We start from the raw sequence: 18,881 nt of genomic DNA, 5'->3' as shown, positions 1-18,881 counted from the left end.
ATGGGTGCTGGTTGGAGCACCGAGGCCGAAAGGGAGCCACTTCTCGCTCCTTCTATCCCGGGGACGAATAGCCAGCCAGTAAACAGCCGAGTGTACGGGAGAAGATGGCTGGTTCTGGCGCTGTTTTCTTTGCTTGCATTGATGCAGGGGATGATATGGAACTTCTGGGGTCCCATACAGAACTCGGCCGCTCATGCTTACGGATTCACCAAGTCTGATATCGCGGTGTTGGTGCTGTGGGGCCCTGTGGGATTCATCCCCTGGTTGCTGTTCATGTGGTTAATGGACAAAAAAGGTGAGCTGTTATTGTTTGGTACATTGTGTCCTGACTCCACATATGTTGTTCGACCTTTATTGGTTACTTTTCACTCCTCTACAGCAATGTAACACATTTATTGATTGATTGTTGGTGTACTGAAAAGTTTATAGATACAATGGGAATCACACACACGTCACAGCCTTATACAGACAGTAGACCGTAAGATTAGCTGGTTAAGTTTTTATATATATTTTCATATTAAGAATTGAGGTCATTTTACTATTGAAGATTATATTTAAATGCTGTTTTTTTTTTTTTTTGTTGTTGCACTGAAATGCCCCTGGCTATCTGGTTGCAAATTTTTTTTAAGCTGGTAGGAATGCACTATTGCCAGTCAGAATTTTCCAAACTCCACAGATACTTAATTATGACATAATGAAATATAAAATGTTCCAAAAGATTTTACAATATACATAAAGTATTTTTGCTTACTAATTTATTGAAATGATAATATGATTAGCCTGTTTTACTCTGTGAATCAATAGCAAATTGCAGAAGTAGGTTTATCTGTGTCCTAAGTTGCAGCTGGTGAGTTGGAGGCATGTGAGAGCTAAACAGTATTGATGTTGGATAAACAAGTTTTGCATAACTTTTAAAGTAGAAAAATAATAATAATTTTAAAAAAAGATTTTTTTGGCTGATAGTTGGGAAGTCAGAGGAAAACCTGTCAATTTGAGCTTCTTAGCCAGAGTCCATACTACCAAACCAGTTCTTCTGCATCACCTGACAAGGCATCACATGCATAATACCTGGCCACACTGGATTGTCAGATGACAGTAACAACACAGCAACATCATATCAAACAGGACTGTAACCAGGATAAACTTGCCAAGGAATGATGTGATCATCTTGTGATCCTGATTCATCCGCAATTAGGGACTTAAGAGTGTTTCTGTTTGCGTAATTTCATCAAATCTGCCTCTGTGTGTTTGCTTCTCAAAGTAAGTAGTTAAAAGTTCTGGCAGGACTTTATAGGACTAAATTAAACAACTAGAGACTCCCTTTTTTTTTTTTTTTTTTAAATGAATTCTAAAGCTCATTCCTACTTTACCAGCAAGTCTTCATCTAAGTCATGCTTAAAATTAGGGCAGCTTTCATAAATTGGATTATACCATGTTACTTTGTTTTCAGAAAAGCTCAATTACAGAGAGTGAAACAGGCTCGAAATACATCTGTCTTCCTGCATATGTGCATGTAGTATTATACTTGTTGACATATATAAACAGTGGCTCTGTTCCAGCTTGTCACTATGGAAATGCTTTGTGCTCTGCTGAAAGGTTCCCTTTCCCTAAAGGCAGAAACTGCTAATGATCAACAATACAATTACTGCCTGCCAGAACTAGGTCTTCAGACTATGTTATATGTATGCCATCAAGAGGTAGTAATGTTGCATAACGTACATGTGTATACATGTGAATTACATACATAAACTGCATCTCCTGATGGTGCAGAATGTAACAGAGCTGATCCATTCGTTTAGCTATAAGGTTTTAAAGCTTGCAAAACCTGTTCTGCAAGCTTGCAACAGTTGGCCTTAATGGTGATTCTCTAAGATATAGGTTACCTATCTTATGTGTTATTTATGTGCTTAATAATTATGGCTGCCTGCAGCCTTGTGTTGTATTTCTTTGAAAAATACATATTCTACATAGTTTTCTAATCTGACTGCTTAAAGGTTCTACAATTTCTTTGTTTTGTTTTTACTTTTATATTAATAATAAGGGGAAAAATCAACAGTGAAATGCTTAATAAAAGTTAACAAAATTTACTTGAAGCTGTTAAATTTTGCGGAAACTGATCTAAATGGTCTCTTTACTTGTTTACTGTTTCATCATTTTAGGTACAAGCCGGAATGCAGAGTAGCAAAATTTTTACATTCACATAAGTGGCAGACTTTTGATGGTATTAATCAACAATAGTACCTAAACACTGCTGAAAGAAGAGAAGTAGGAGTACTTATTTACCCCTTCTGATAAGACCTTTTAGTTCTGCTGCTTTTGGCATTTAAAAAAATTCAGAGCCTCAAGAAATGATCTCATTCTAGTTACTGAGACATTTAAGTATATTGTCATTATACATAAAATTTCAGATATCTTTATAATTTTGTTAATTTTTCTCACAATTTAAAGTGATATGTTTAAATTCTTTGTTATGTTTTATCAAAATCTTTTTCTTTACAAAGAGACAGAAGCAAAAAACATTGTTTTTTCTTTTTGACAGTTTAACAGAAATAAAGCAATGTTTCATTTGGAATATTTTATCAGTAAGTTCAAATCAAATCAGTGGTGGGATAATAAAAAGGCTGTTTTCATGGCGTGATGTCCAAATGACTTGGAACAAGGTTCCCAAGAAAAAGCAACATTATTTCTTAAGTAAAGCACAGGTGAGGGGTCTTTGAAGATAGCTGATAACCACAGAACATTTCAGTGATAAGCTCTTGTCAATATCTGTGGTACGTGTCAGGACCTGATGCAGCCCAACACGGCGACATTTAGAAAATTTTACAGAATTGATGACAAAATGTTTTACTTGTTAGATCAGATGCTGCTTTAAATATGTTTGAACCCTTTTTAACTTATGCCAATATATTTGTCTGCGCAGCAATGATAATGAAATGTTTCTAATCAAAGCTTAAATGATAACGTGTGTGGAAAGAGGGGAACTGAGTTACAAAGAGGGAATTTCCTAAAATAGATTTCATGTGACCGACAGAGATGATAGAATATCAGATTTATAGAGAAGGTTGTAGTCTTTCTATTATTGCTGTCACGCAGGAAATATAAAACAAGGAACTTTCTGAAATATTAAACGATTGGTTTGCTTACATCATTAGTTATGCAGACCACATATTTCTGGCTTTTATCTTATATGTGTGCAATATAGGAAAACTAAAGCAGTTCAGCACACCAGATTTCCCATAAAGACTGCTAGATTATTTTGTAGCTGTTTGTTTTAAGTGTCAGTGCAACTGCATGGCATTTTTGTTTATTTCATCTACTCCTTTAAATCTCCGTCTAAGCCAAGGTTGATTTATTTGTGTAACACATTTCACGTGCAAGACCATAAAAAGTCTTTTACATAAAACATTAGAAGCATTAAAAAGTACAATAAAAACAAAAAGGAACTGGGTAAAGACTGAAAGAGATAAAATACAGGAACTAAAAGTGACAGTGTGAGGAATTTTGTAATAATTATTTAATAAAAGCCAGTGGCAGCAAGAAACAGCTTAACCTTTGTTTAAAACAACTGGGAATTTCAGCAAACCTGCATTTTTCTGGAAGTTTGTTGTACATGTGAAGAGTATAAAACCGTAACCCTTCCATGTTTAGCTCTGTACAGTACTAAAATTATTATCTTAATGTTGTAGGATGAATTTTAGAGTTGTTTGAATTCTGTTTTTCTTTTTGTTTTGTTATTTTTTTAATTTAATACTTTTAAATACAGATTAATTTGGAATAAACACTTAACATACAGAATAGTTGTCCTAATCAATTTCATTTTTATCATCTTTAACTGGCCATTTTTTTTTATTTTTATTTTTTTTTACTTTCTCTATGATTGTGTCTTCTGTCTTTCAGGTTTACGGGCATCCCTTCTCCTCTCTGCCTTCTTCATGCTGCTTGGAGCGACCTTACGAAGCATCCCACTGACAAACTCAAATCTCAGAAAATGGTAAGATGCCTGTAAACATTACAATCACAGACAGTTCAGGAGTCAATTATGACAATGAAGTTTGGAAGGAGACCGAAACGGAAACAGTCGTTCATGAGCTGCAGTGCAGGCAGAAGCCATCCATGTTTTTCTTAATTAGATTTATTAAAAGTTTTTGTTTAATTGGATTATTTCACAGTGACATTGTGCATTAATAAACATTAATTTTAATACCAGAGTTACACAAAAGACTATTTTATGTTTGTAGGAAGCAACTTTTTTTTCCTTAACATTTTGAGACCAGCCATGTAAATCTGAATCAGTTCTAAGCCATCACTACTTATATAAAGAGTGACCATGTAAGATCTGTTCCTAAACTTAGTTGTATAGGATCATGTTCCCTTTCATCCTCTTCATTTCTTTCAGCAATGTTGTCTGATAGTCCAGTTCCCTATCATGGTTCTTCAATGGTGAAATGAATCAAATGCTATGAAAACTTTGGCATCCCTCTTTGACTTAAAGTATTTCTTGAGAAATTGTCTCTTGAGAAAACCCCTCCCCTCCAGTCGCCTTCAACATCTTAACTTCCCTAATGTTCACGTGCACTTTTGTGCATTGTACAACCTGCTCCACTTGTGCTGGATTTAAATGTACCCAGACACAGATTTCTTCATTCATTAAGGCCTGCAAGTTGTGTGTCACTTTGAAAAAGTGTCTCCTAAGAGAGCAAATGTATTGGAAATGCAATGTTATGGCAAAGTTTCCAGTCATTCTTATTCCCGCCAGTCCTGATTCTTTTTCATCATCGCAGAGCGATACAGCGGCTTCGAGGAACAATACGAACAGTTCTGAAAGACAGCTCAATGTTTTGAGATTTCTTTACAACTTTTGAGTTCTTCCTTTCAGCTCCTTCCCCTTTCAGACAGCACATTGACAAGCATCGCTGGAAAATATTTAGGAAAGAAACCCCTCATTTCATTTTCAGTTTGACTAATGGGCCTAGCCTTTCTCTTTCAGAGAGTGCAAGAGCTCAGAAAAGGTCATTTCAATTATCATGTGCCTTTTATAAAAATGTAATTCCACTGAATAGGTAATCTGTTTAATGATTCCTATTGGACTCAAATCAGTGCATGGAGAGAATTGTATTCCAGTGGGAATGAGTTTCATATCACTTTTAGTCCTTGAAGTTGAGCTTTTTTCAAACAATTTTGGCTTCCTCGGAGCAGATAAATCAATTTTGTGTCTCATCACTTTTTTTCCTTGTGTTATGAGGCAGCAATAAAAAAGCTATTAGTTGAGTGAATGTTTTATAGAGGAATATGCCAAATGTAAGGACAATTTAAAGCTTCTCTTGATGAATGTTAGGAAGAAATTATTCAGAGTTCCCTCATTGGAATGCTTACCTTGAATAAAAGAACTTGTATTATAAAGAGAGACATCAAACCTGGATTTGTTGTCCCTGAAGTGTTTTTTGTTTGTTCATTTGTTTTTTGCCACACTCCATACTAATGTGTCTTTTTACCATCTTAAATCCGAAGGGATGACCTTTCATATGAGTCTACTTACACAAGTTTACGCTAACTTGGTTGGTTAGAGACTTATTATCTCAGCCTGCTGACCCTCTATAGATTCTTCTGTTATGCAAGATCTTAGTCCTAATGTATTTTCAGTGGAATTTTCCTTTTAACTTGGACCACATAGGCAGGTACAATTGGATGATTTAGATCAATTATGATAAATATGTTTGAAGCCAAAGGGCATCTTATCAGGCATGTCTGTAAAAAAAAACCCCCAAAAAACAAGACCTTCATCACAGCTTTGTTGTAGCTGATAATGAAGCTGTGAAAAAAACTTTAATCTTCAGTCCTGTATTTTTACTTGGTGGGACCTGCATGTTATAATTTGCATACATTTTGACATCCTTCATTTTGTAGTCTAGAGATATTAATTACTTTGATTTTTATCAGTTATTTATAATCAAAATCCTCTCAAAAGAGGATTGATTTAAATTATCTATATTAGAATCTACAGTGTTTATTCCATAACTTTTTTTTTTCTTTTTAACTGAGATCATTAATGTCTTTCATGCCTCTCAATGTAGATTTAAAGTTATAAATGCTGTAACGACCAAATCCACCTCCACCAATGTCAGTGTCAAACTCAAGTTAGTACTGACACTGATATTTATAAGTTTAGCCAATTTTCTTTTGCTAATGAATGCAAATGCAGTTTTTTTAAGATTGCTTGAGCTCACTCAAACCACTGGGGGGGAAAAAAAAAACAAAAACGAAAAAAATGCTTTCTGGCATTTGCACAGATGCTACTTTAAAAATAGTCACAAACACTCACTGCAACCAACAACCCAACAGCTTTTACTATAACTAAGAATTGCAATTGAAACAGGATGTTGGCAAAAGACACCTCTTCCTTTTCCTTAATGCTCAACAAAGGATTATCAGCTGGTTTTTATGTTTCTTTTTTTCCTTTTTTTTTTTTTTACCGTACAGCAGCTTCCATCAACTCTCAATGTCATATGAGCCAAAGCTAAAAAGCAGAATAGTTAGAGCTGCCTGCTGTTTCTCTTTGCAGTTACCCTGCAGCCACCATGACCTTCAGCTCTTTAGATTCACTGTTCAAAGGGGAAAACAAGAAAGCATGGTGAAAGCAAAGATGACATTAATCACACAGCAAATGTTAGTGTGACACAGTTCACTTTAATCTGAATACCAAATGTAATAGGTCACAGCTCTTTAAGCCATGTTTTAACGGATGACATGCTCGATTATCAGAAATAAGAGACAAGTCTTAAACAGTTCCACTAATCATCAGCAGGTGTCACTCTTTGCTTTGATTGTCAGAGCATTGTTTAATTACATGCCACTGTAGACTGTGCTGCCTCTCATGAAAATCCTTTTTGTAATGTCCTGAACTGATTTAGATAACCTGGAACAAAGGAAAGGTAAATATAAAAACAGTTGAACTGATTCCAGATCATAACCATGTGTGGAGATCAAGGGGATTGCAGGGGCACTGGAAATTTCCTGCTGCTCTGATCAGCAGACAAGCTGCGTCGGTTATCCAGGTTTTAAAAACAGTGACATATCCTCAAAATCCCCCCTGCAGACCTGTTTGTTTCACACACCTTTTCATGTTAAAAAGGCAATTACTTCTTTTCACGACAGCCACTTGAGGAAACAAACTGCCTCTTTGTTTTGAGTTTCTAAGATCTTTTTTTTTTTTTTTTTTTTAAATCAAAGGGAGCTGTAGACATGTGAGCACAGACCAATGAAACTTCCTCTCTTCTGTGTTCAGTAGCTTGAAATGAACTTTGAGAAGGAAGTGAGCTGAATGCGTTTTTTGCAAGCAAGGGACATTGGTTTCATCTGTGTCTGCAGATTAGACCTTGCTGGGATTTTGTTCTTCTATTGAATCAGTGAGGTCAGCTTTTTACCCTTCCCGTTGCGTTCTTTCACCTTCCCAGTTTGTCTGATTTATTGACTTACAGAACAGCTGTTTGACAAGTAAGTGGAACCTGTGGCGGGCTGTTGTGTTGCTGTCTTACCATTTCCCAACTAGACCTTTTTATGCCTTTTTTTTTATCATGACAGAGCTGAACCTGTAAGCCATAGTAGAACAGAGACAGGCGGCTAAATTTGGCACAAAGCAAGCCTTCATTTCTCATTCTCAATCAGATTTGGCCTGACAAGTTTCATCAAATGTGATGATAATAACTTTTTTGGAAAAAAAAAACGTCTTTCTTTCCTTCGCCAGACACATTGCAGCTTCCTCATGTGACCTCTCATCTTTGTGTTGGTGACCATCCATCTGCATCACCTGTCAAATTAAACACAGTTTTTTTTGGTCTTATTTTTTCTGTGATCTAATTGACGGTAGAGCAGAGTACCGACCAGCAGTAGAAAACAAAGTTTCAAAACCATCAACAGTGAAAGTTGTCCTCTTGTGCAAATAACGAGTTATATTTATTCACATGAATCCATTTCAGCTTGAAATGAATTCTTTTGATGCTTTATTGTCGCAATTTTGCACAAAGTCATAATTATTTTTGCTACTGCAGTGGAGCTGTGTTGTAGAAAACAAAATGTGTACTGAAAGAAAGTCAAAGAAAACAATGCTTAAGGTTTAAGTTTTTGTCTGAGTACTTCTCTTACTTGGATTATTAGTGTTTAATTCAGTTCAGCTTTATTTGTATAGCGCCACTTCACAACAATGTTGTCACAGGGCACTTTACATACACATCATTTCAAGCAAATTGATACAAAGCCTATAATAGAAACTAACTGATTGCATTGAATCATGACTTTGATCCAATCCTGAGCATGCACGAGGCGACAGTGGGAAGGAAAAAACTCCCCTTTAACAGGAAGAAAACCTCCAGCAGTCATTTGCCTCAACTGGTTGGGGTGGAGAGGACAGGAAAGACAGATCAACATGTACAACTGCACTTATTCAGGAAGACCTGTGGGAAAAAAGGAGAAATAAGTTAGAGACGATGATATTGTCATATATTTATACATTAATACGTTAGAGAAATGGAGCAAGGTACTTCTCAGTGCATCAGGTGACGTCCCCATTGCTACATAAAGTAATGGATGGCAAGACTACCCATAACTATGAGAGTAAAGAGCATACCCTGGACAGTTGAGTCCCTTTTTAATAAAAGCTAGATCATAGTTTTAAATGAACAATGAGATGATTTCTGATAATAAAATTAGATTGGTCTGGTTTCTGTCTTAGCCTTTATAAAGCACTCCAAACCTGACTGGTATGGGGATGTTTCCGATAGTTATGCTTGGATTTAACACACAAACTGTGTGTGGACTGTAATCAAAGTCTTTCTGCTGCAAGTAAACAGATCAAGTGTGTATCAACAACTTCATTAATAGTATGGATCAAAAATACATGTTTTTATAGATAGCAAATGTAAAGCTGTGGACACATCTTTAGAATATTAACAAGAAAAATAAGTACAATGGAGCCAATATTGTTATTGTATACAATTACTGGATTAAATTAGACTGAATGTGATTTGTGCTTTCATGTTATTTAAGGTCCCCCATTTCTTGGTCAGCGAATTTGCAAGGAATGCAACTTCTCATTCTTGGAGACATACAAAAGTAGTCTGTAGTTTAGATAAAACTCTCAGATTGCAACTGCTGGAGCAGTTGAGGGACACGGATACAAATGGCCAAATGTCTGGTTCAAAATAAAGATTTAATGTTGCACCCTTTTGCCATTTACACACCATTCAAGCACTTCATCAGAATTAAATAAAGTGACATGCCAGCCCTTTTCCAAATGATGTGACTAATATAGTTTAGGTATTAAGACTGGATAATGCATAAGGCCTCTGCCTCTTGGTAAATTGGCACATTGTTTTTAAGATAGTCACACAACAAAATAATGACAAATGATTGTGATGACCTACATGTTCAAATGAAAAACAGCTTATCTCCTGTCATGCACAATTACATAGCAAAGAAAATGGTGAGGAATAAAGCAATGTCTAAGTACTGGTCACAGCCTTCCTGCTGAGTTTATTCATTTTAATAAAGGACTGATAGGAACTGCATGCACAGGAGTCAGTCATACCTGCACCAATACAGATGACCTGATCAGAGGGCCTGGTAATGTTAGACTTCTGCATTTGGAGAGACAGATAAAAGGGTCATCCTGTGTTACAAACAAGTATCAAGTGATGAAAACTCTTGGAGTAAAGTTGAGAGTGAAGTTACAAAGAAACTTGGAAAGAAGGAAGGAGTGGGCTGAATGAAAAGTAAGGCCTGCAAAGTGTTTCAGAAGGTGCTGGTGTGTAGGCTGGGATGTCAGCAGGTCAGAGATGTGGGAAGAAGATATGGGGTGAACAAGTTCTTCTCCAATCAGTCTGTCACTGACCACAGCTCTTTGTGTTGTGATGTGACACATTCGTCCGTGAAGCCCAGAGGCGGTGCACAGCAAAGCCAGACAGTGTTTGAGGTCTGTGCGGTGAAAGCACTCAGAAAAACATGCCTGAGTTGTTTCTCTTTTTTTTTTTCTCTTAACGATAGTAAATGTCAAGATATATGTCAAAAGCATATGAAAGGCTTGTGTCAAGTAGGATTTGGAGTAGAATTCATTTCAGGCAGTTTTTGTTTGTCTGTAATTGTTGATTTTTGTCAGCATTGTCACTGTCTCTTCTGTAAATGTTAATCCATGAGTGTTGGACATCAGAAACATGGTAATTAGTCTGAAACAGTGTTTTAAACAATAATAATTAAAATTTTAGTTGTTAAAAATAGTGACGGTCTTGTCTTAAAGCAAAAGTGACTATTTCATGGTTTAGTCAGTCCACTCCCCCCCCCCCCACGTTTTTATTAAGATTTTCTTATATAGACAACGTTGACAAAGAAAATTAAAACGCAATATAAAAAAGGCACATTAAATGTACAAATAAAAGAAAAAAAAAAGTTTAAAACAAAAATTATAATAAATAATTCAATTAATTTATATCATCCAACCAACCGCCAACAAAAATATTCTTTTTCTCCAAAAAGTTATAAACGAGAGTCCATATTTTATTAAACCGGTTCAGTCTGTTCTTAGTTGTATGGCTTATCTTTTCCAAAGCGAGTGACAAAATTATTCCTTTTAGCCATTGTGAAACAGCGCAAGGGGCATCTGATTTCTTTGATGTTGCAATACAGCGTTTTGCTTCCAGAAAATAAATGTTTAATAAAAATTGAACATTTTTTTAAAACTGAAATCCTTTGGAAAAAATGTTTAACAGACTCATCTTTGGGTTTACAGGAACTTCCTTACCAATAATTTGAGTAAGAATGTTCATGATTTTACCCCAAAATGATAAAATATGTCGACAAAATGAAATAAAGTGCCTTTGCAGTCTCTACATTTCAAGCAAGTATCTCAGTCCACCTCTGGCGTAAAATAGCCACATGCTTTTTGTATTAAAAAGATCTTTTTAAAATATAAAATTTCTGTTAATTATACTGTAAATATTGAACATTGCCCTTCCAGTCTTCTTTAGTTCATTCTCAGTGACAATCAGATGGGTATCTTGGCTGTGAAATTTCTAATCTGATGGAACATTTACTGAATATTTATGAAAACTGGATACTTTGAATTAGCACAAGATCTCTGCCCGTCTTCCTTGTCATTTTCTCTGTCTTCCTCTTTCCACTTTCCTTCCCTCCTGGTCTCCCTGCTGAGCTGGCTCAGACTGCTCTGAATGAATGGTGTCTTTACTGAGCTTACAGACAATCAATCAGCCGTGAGCTGTCTCCAGCGGCTGGCTGTCTCTGTCAGACAGGTCTGGAAGGGGTTGAGGGTTTTCAGGGCTCCTGTGGCATCAGGGAATATCTCAGAATACATCTGTCTCACACAGCTTGCTGTAAAGCGGCACAATTGGGCTGAAACTTGGACTTTCTCAGGGGGAGGTGATTACTTTAATCTTATGAGATTTTCTACACTTATATGTGTGTGTGTGTGTGTGTGTGTGTGTGTGTGTGTGTGTCTATGTAATATAAATATGTTGAGTGCAAAAGCTTTTTTTCCCATGGTTTCAATTCAATTCAATTCAACTTTATTTATATAGCGTCAAATCACGGCAATGCCATCTCAAGACGCTTTACAGACAGAGGGGAAAACATAATGAAGGCCAATTCATAACAGCCTATATAAGGAAACCAACAGATTGAGTTGAGTCCAACTCAATCTCCCATCCTGAGCAAGCACACTGGCGACAGTGGGAAGGAAAAAAGGTTTCTCAAAAGGCACATTTTGGTTAAAATATCGTTTTTTTTTTTCCACTCAGACCTGTTTTTCTAGTAGAATATAATACCATTTTATGTTTAACTTGTTTTATAAGTTGCCTCAACCTTCAAAGAATTTTGTGACCAAAACCTCACAGCTGGTCGGGTCTAGGTTTAACACGATGCAAGACCACATTTTAGTAAATCTGCCGTTGCCCATTGGGATGTTTGAGAATGTTAGGTATTGCCATACTGAACATATTGATACTCATTGTGCTAACTTAAAGCAGTTGGGCTTAGAAACTTGAATTGTCATATTTATCTAAGTGAACTAAGGTTTGAATTACCTTTATGTGATTTATTTTTTATTTAATTTTTTTTCTCCCTTTTTTATGTGTCTTGTCCAGCATTTAAGCAAGCAGAATGATGGTCTGGATGCAGTTCTGCTGAGCAAATTTACTTTGCCAAGGGGAGCTTTATTGGTACAATAATCCCCTCAATTTTCCAGATTCTTATTTTATTTCTCTATTTATTTTGCTTAATTGTTTGTAATACAGAGTTTCTACTGCTGGACCAGACCAGAGAGGATAGAAGAGAGACAGAAAGACAAAGGGAACGAGAGGGAAGAGAAAACACGTCATGGAGAAAGAGAAAACGAGAGAGATAAAGAGAGAAAGAAAGAAAAAGCAGACCTATCCATATATATATATATATATATATATATATATATATATATATATATATACATACACACACACAAACAAGCCACATATACACAAACAAGCCAACCTTAGATTCATATTCCCCCTAAACTATCAACTCAGGACTAAACTATCAACTTTCAGGAGCACCAAAAACTATCAATTTAAATATAAATAAATGAGAAACTAGGTGCTGTTAGTGGATAAACATGCAGGATGACTCAGTGACTGTGTCACATGCAGAACATACAGAGTGGAACGTGCTCAGAGAAGAGTGATCATGCCAATGTGACCCCGCCCACACAAAGGCGAGACAGGAGAACCCCAGACCTGGTCCTGCCTCTTGCCTTTGGCCAGGCTGCCACCCCTAAGCACAGTGATTTCATGTGATTCATGAATATTGTTTTGTTTGGTTGGTTTTTGCTTTGCATCTGAAACTACTACTTCTTGTCTTTTCTTTTACAGGTTGATACATGGAGGCCAGTTTCTAAATGGTTTAGCTGGACCTACTATAATGAGTGCCGGTCCCTTCCTGTCTACCACTTGGTTTGCGCCTGATCAGAGAGCAACAGCAACGGCCGTGGCCTCACTCTTTTCCTACCTGGGAGGCGCTACTTCCTTTGTAGTGGGACCTCTGGTTGTTCCAGCTCCAAATGACTCCCAGGCAGGCAACACAATGGCAGCAGCGGTTACTGAAAACTCCATCCGAGACAGGATCCAGCTTGTTATGTATGCAGGTACCAAAAGGGAGCGAGAACCTGTGAAAGCATTGGGGATCGATAGCACATCATTCCAACATCATGTCAGCCTCATCGACAGGCAGAAATACAATCAGGCAGGCGGATTCAGGATTTTTTTTTTCCTAATCCTCATAACTGCGCTTCTGAAAAATGGCTTGCTGGGACTGTTATGCTTAACTGATTCAGAAAATTAAAAACACGGTGAAAAGAGAAACAAGCATGCTGTTATAGATTGAAGCAGTGGCTTTGTTTAATCTACAGTCGGATTATTAATTTTTGAAGGACAAAGTTGTCACATTTTGCAAATCAAAAAGTTTCAAAGGTCATTCAAAGAATATGAAGCTCATTCAATTTTTCTTTTATTTTTACTTTTTTATATCAGCTCCTTTTATGGTACGTTGGATGGGACATACTTCAGTATGAATGCCATGGAGCCTTTTTAGAAGTAGCTGAACTTTAAAAAGTGTTGCTACTTAAAAAGAAGTAAATTGTGTTATCAGCAAGTGCTATGTCAGATTCCATCAATTTTGTCAGGTGCATTCATTCTCCAGTCTAGTCTTGCAGACCATTACAACCACCTCCAGGATGTCTGCACAGAACTTTAAGATGTCACATTGACCTTTTCAAAATGTCATACTGGTCTGACCATTTTTGTGTATCTTTGAAAATAACACGTCTTTTTTCTTTCTTTCTTTTCTATCTGTGTCTCTGCTCGGACAGAATTGGCCGCAGTTGCGGTGCTGTTTACAGCGGTCCTTCTCTACTTCCCATCACGACCACCGATGCCTCCGAGTGTGGCTGCTGCAAGCCAGAGACTCAGTTACAGAAGCAGCATCTGCAGGCTTCTTAGGTAAAACCGCAGACACAAATGTAGTATATACACTCCTATCATAATGACTAATGGGAGATCAGATTCCTCTAAAACCTTCATGTTTCTCTGCATGCTTAACTTGTTCTGTCTTTGACTTAGATAGACTATAACAGGTGTGTGTTTGGAATCACGTTTAACTTCAGTTTGATATGTTATGACCTCCGTCTCCATCAGAGACGCCAGGAACAAACTTCTACTCGAGCTTCAGTTCTGTCTTCGATTCTGTGTCCACAGAGTTTGGTTTCTTATTTGCTTATGCAACGGGCGCCTCTTGTCTCGGAGAGTTAAAGTGGCAGAATCTTGTGCTGGAGAGGGACATGGAATCTTAATGAAGGGGTCTGCCACTCACCATCTGTTTGGGTTGTTATCAAAGAAGCCCTCTGCCTTCCCTCTAGATTAATTACTTAGCTATAATGCACTGGTAGCTGTTGAAAACATCCCTTGCATCCACACTCTCAGGGTCAGTTAGAAGTGTATTCTCAGGAGATATCCCTGATGCTTGTGGTGACAGAAAGAGAAATGGTGTTTTATGACACGTCCCTGGATGTTAGAGGAATGCATTTGCTGATTTTCTGTTTCCTTTACATGGAGGGGGAGCAAAAATTAAATTACACTTTATTATAATCCTGCAACACCCCATCACTACGCCGCCACACTTTCCATTGAGGCCATATTTATCCTCTGGGCTGTGAGGTTACAGCATTGCCTGAAGAGAGCTCTGTCTTTTGCCCGGCTTGTAAAGGAATGAGGCCTGCGCTAGTGGCCGGGGAATAAAGGCTGGAGAGGGAAAAAGAAAAGCTGGGCAACATCAACCAGGGATTTGGTCCAGCTTCGTTGGCTACATTTGATCCCCCTGCAGAAAGAAGTAGCTTCACTGTGGTGCCAGGCTTCCTAGGGGCCTCTGACAAGCACAGAGCGGCTTAACTCCTGTAAGGTTTCCCCTCAGCTAGATGACATGGAGGCTGTGGATATGTAAACCTAATGCGAGGTTTTGGACAGACGTGCATATGAACTGGCCAACTAAACTAGGCCATCCAGCGAAGAGTATTTCTGCTCCACTTCTGATAGGCAGCTTTCCAGTGACCTGTATGAGCAACATGTTGTATCTCAGTCCAGCAGCTTCAAGCCCTATCAGGCACCGGACATGAAGCAGGAAAAGCGCTTTGTCGCAATGTATCTTCTTAGAAATGTTTGATCAAATAATGGAAACACAGAGGGAAGAGAAAGTTATTTAACTTTAAAGATTGTGACTGTTGTGTAGAATGGATTTCTTGCAATTACACACTCTGCAGATCCACTGAGCTTCATTTAATTTATTGATTTGATTTAGTTCGATAAGACTTTGACTGGTTGTGTCTCAGTGCTTAGATCAGCCATATTTGCAGAAGCACATGGGAATTGAGTCTCGCAATACACACATTAGTACACATGTCCTTCCAAACTTCACAATGATCTATTAACTAATGGGAAAGTAGACCCAACAATGTGGAGCTAAATATTCCCTGCATCATTTGTTGAAGATAATATCAGACAATAACCAAAAGTTAATATTAAATTATCAAAAAAGGCTGAAGTTACTCTCTTTAAAGTGATTCTTTTCACTCCCAGTACAGAACTTTTGCAGATATTCACACTTTGGTGCCCTCTTATAAGGGTCTATTCAGCATCCGTTATACATCCTGTCTCACATCTGAGGTGTCTCCAGCCAGTAAAAGTCAGTCTAAGTAGGAAGAAGAGATGACATTCATCCCTCAAGCCACTGGCGCTCATGGAAGAGAGTGCTTAAGCATGAAGATAGGATTAAAATCCCCCCCCCCCCCCCCCCCCAAAATTGGAAGAATAGTCCAGGTCCAGGCACTCAGTGTTCCTTCAGTAATCTCCTTTTGGGTGTCCTTTGATAAATCAGCCAGTGTGTTGATATCCAGTTGCTGGCCTCTGATGTGGAGTCTTAAAGTGTTGCTGTAACATGATGAATTAGTTGCGAAGTTTGATTTTTTTTTTTCAACCTCGGGATGCTGTAAAACATCAACAGCTTCACGAATGCTCATAAGAAATGTCAGCGTGCCATCAAAGCAAGTCGAAAACAGTTGTATTCTACTTATAGGAATATGATGTTGCCTTAACTTGGTATTCCTCATTCTTGATCTTGACCAGTGAGATCTGGTTTCCTCATTCCATCACATCAAGCCATCTTTATTCAGGATTGACTTTATTTTTTTCACGAAATAGATTTAGAACCTTTAAGCTGTCCACTAAACTAATTAAACTCTAGTTTTTCGTATTATACAGTAAAGGAAGACTTTTTTTAATCTCAGTATGAGGACCAAATGTCCTCTGAGGTCTTGTGATACAACAATGGAGATTTTTGTCACTTTCCTGACTGCACCGAGTTGAGCGATCTTTTGCTTGGTAGGTATTGGTCTTTAAGGTTATGTGGGATCTAGGTAGACACTTCCTCAATATTTGTGAGCTTAATAGTTTAGTAGCGATTATGTTTTTGGTGTTTTATGCAGTGCAGTGCCTCTCAGGGTGACCACATCCATTTCCACTTCTCATGTTGCCTTTTTTTTTTTTTTTTTTTAAATAAAAGTTGACATGAAGCCTGGAATCACTCCAGGTTGAAAACTACCGACTAATCTTCTGTCTTTTCGAAAAATGTTTCCCAACTTTGATGAAGAAAACAGATTGGTTGTGTTCGGATGAGGTCAGTGTCTATCTTGACACCAAGACGGCGGATTTAAGAGAGCAGTGAATGATAACGTGCGGCTTTCGCAGTGAAGGCAGGTGCCAGCCAAGCAATCAGTTAGCACGCCTGACACCTATCCGTTGACGTATCTGCTCATCCATTTAGCCTGCCAGGATCTGAGCACTAGCTACGCATGTTCAGCTTGATGGGAGCTTCCGGCGGTGCACATCTGCTACAGCAGCAGTAGTGTAATTAAAAGTCTGGATGTCTGCACACGTGTTGCAAAATTACCTCTGTATTTTGATCAAACTGTGAGCAAAGATTTCCACAGCTCGAAGCTGGAGTATCGATGATTCTCCCTCTCTGGTCATACTCACTTTTAGCTTTGAAAGCTGTCATCTTGATGCATTGCTCTCTGGCCAGGTTGGCCAAGGACAAATGGCACTTAGCTGATGACGCTACCAGTTTTGAGACTTCTTTGGAAATATTTCATCACTGGGAAGATGCAAAGGGGGAGGGAGATTATTCTTTCACAAGGTAGCTAGCATCTGCTTGCTTACTTTTGGTTGTCTATAAGGTCATGTGTAAGAATAAAAGTGCTTCGATATTGATTTCCTGCTGTTGTGGCAAGGTTAATGAAAAAGGTGCTGGGGGAAAAGCAGAGAAAGTGCTCCATCACGGGGTTTTTATGACTGTCCCTCCATACTCTCACCAAGGCCAAGTAGCCTCACGCTGCTTAGGACAAGATGGGCCATCTGCTGCAGAGAAGCAGGCTGTGTTTGTTTTCCTATATACTCAAAGCTTTCCACAAATAAAAGTGATGCATTGTCTAAAGTGAACCAGTGTCAACAAAGGAAAAATGGTGGGAATATGTTTCAGCAGCAGCGCTTTTGAAGCTCCGACCTGGTGGTGTGGGAATTTCTCTCTGTTGGCTGTGATTGTGTGCGATGCAAGCGATGCAGGTCCACATAAAGGCTCTCCTTGTTCATATTGTTCACTATAATAACAAACCCAGGAAGGATAAATGCAAAACTTCAGCTCTGCCCATAAACAAAAAAACAAGAGCAGAAAAAAAAAAGAAGTGTTAGAATCTGCTGCCTGGCCTTATTTGTCTTCTTCTGTTTCTAATCACAGTGTTTGGGTTGAGGAGGTGGCTCTGATTTTTACATCCGTATGCCATCTCACTGGGCTACGGTGATTAGAGTGGCTGTTGTTGTGCCAAGTGATTGTATTTGGGTGCCATGTGATTGGAGGGGGTGATATCTACTCTAAAGAGGAAAGCAACTCTGTGGGTGTGTGCATATGTGTGTGCAGACAGGATGTGCACAGATAATTATAATAAAGATGTGTTTTTACTTGTTTTATACAGTCTACAGACTGTGCACTTAGATGGCAAAGGTTTTTATATCAAGTCCTGCATCATGACATCTGCAGCCTATAATCACTGCTGGGAGATAATGCATGTTGCTGTTTGTTTCCATTAATGAATTGATAAGAATTTTTTTTTTTTTTTTTTTGCAACTTTACATTATTATTTTCCCAAATTTAATGAACTAAATGTGGAAAATTGACACATTCATCATAGAAAAAAAAAAAAAAAAATCAGCTTCACATCTCTTAATTGTAACTTGTTGCATGTGTGGCTGGATATGAATCACTGGCTTATCAGTGCTTTGATTAAAGTGCAATTCTTGTAGTTGTATGATCACTAGAGCCGCTCATTGACACGATTTTTAGATCTTTAGCTGCAGCAAAAATGTAACCAAACAATCAAGTAAAAGTCTTTTTATTTTGTTTCACTAAATGTGATGATATGATGATACATCTCAATCTATTACAATGAGACAGACTGGTATAATCAGGTAAATATTACTGTAAAATAGCAGCTTCATCTGGGCAAGATTATTTTTCATAGGATTAAATGGCAGAATTTATCACTGTTTTAACTTTTGTACCATAGAGTTGCAAACATCAGTGGGCGTTTTTTGAGTGATTATAGTGACAAAAACTTTTTGACAATTCGTTTCCGTTTTTGCTGTGTTCTGCTGTTTTTGATATGGCGGATATCTTTAATCTGGCAGATTTTCTCACTGTGGATAGACAGGTGCTTATCTTTCTGTCACTCCATTCAGTAAAAAAGATGGATC

The 18,881-nt window shown here is 37.8% G+C and overlaps 1 protein-coding gene across 1 annotated transcript in view; it reads left to right on the top strand.

Moving 5' to 3' along the window:
- slc49a4 (solute carrier family 49 member 4) overlaps positions 1 to 18,881 on the top strand; it is a gene marked incomplete at both ends in the record, with an annotated part of 46,287 nt that continues 27,406 nt past the window's right edge. The window contains 4 exons of the mRNA XM_079254463.1: positions 1 to 295; positions 3,898 to 3,991; positions 12,903 to 13,174; positions 13,898 to 14,027. Of these exons, the coding sequence (XP_079110589.1) occupies positions 1 to 295; positions 3,898 to 3,991; positions 12,903 to 13,174; positions 13,898 to 14,027 (791 nt within the window). The remainder of the gene's footprint in view (positions 296 to 3,897; positions 3,992 to 12,902; positions 13,175 to 13,897; positions 14,028 to 18,881) is intronic.

This window comes from Telmatherina bonti (assembly GCF_933228915.1).
Source record: "Telmatherina bonti genome assembly, chromosome: 15".
Classification (NCBI taxonomy): Eukaryota; Metazoa; Chordata; class Actinopteri; order Atheriniformes; family Telmatherinidae; genus Telmatherina; species Telmatherina bonti.
The sequence above is the reverse complement of the archived record's forward strand: the minus strand, read 5'-3'. Positions and strand labels throughout refer to the sequence as shown.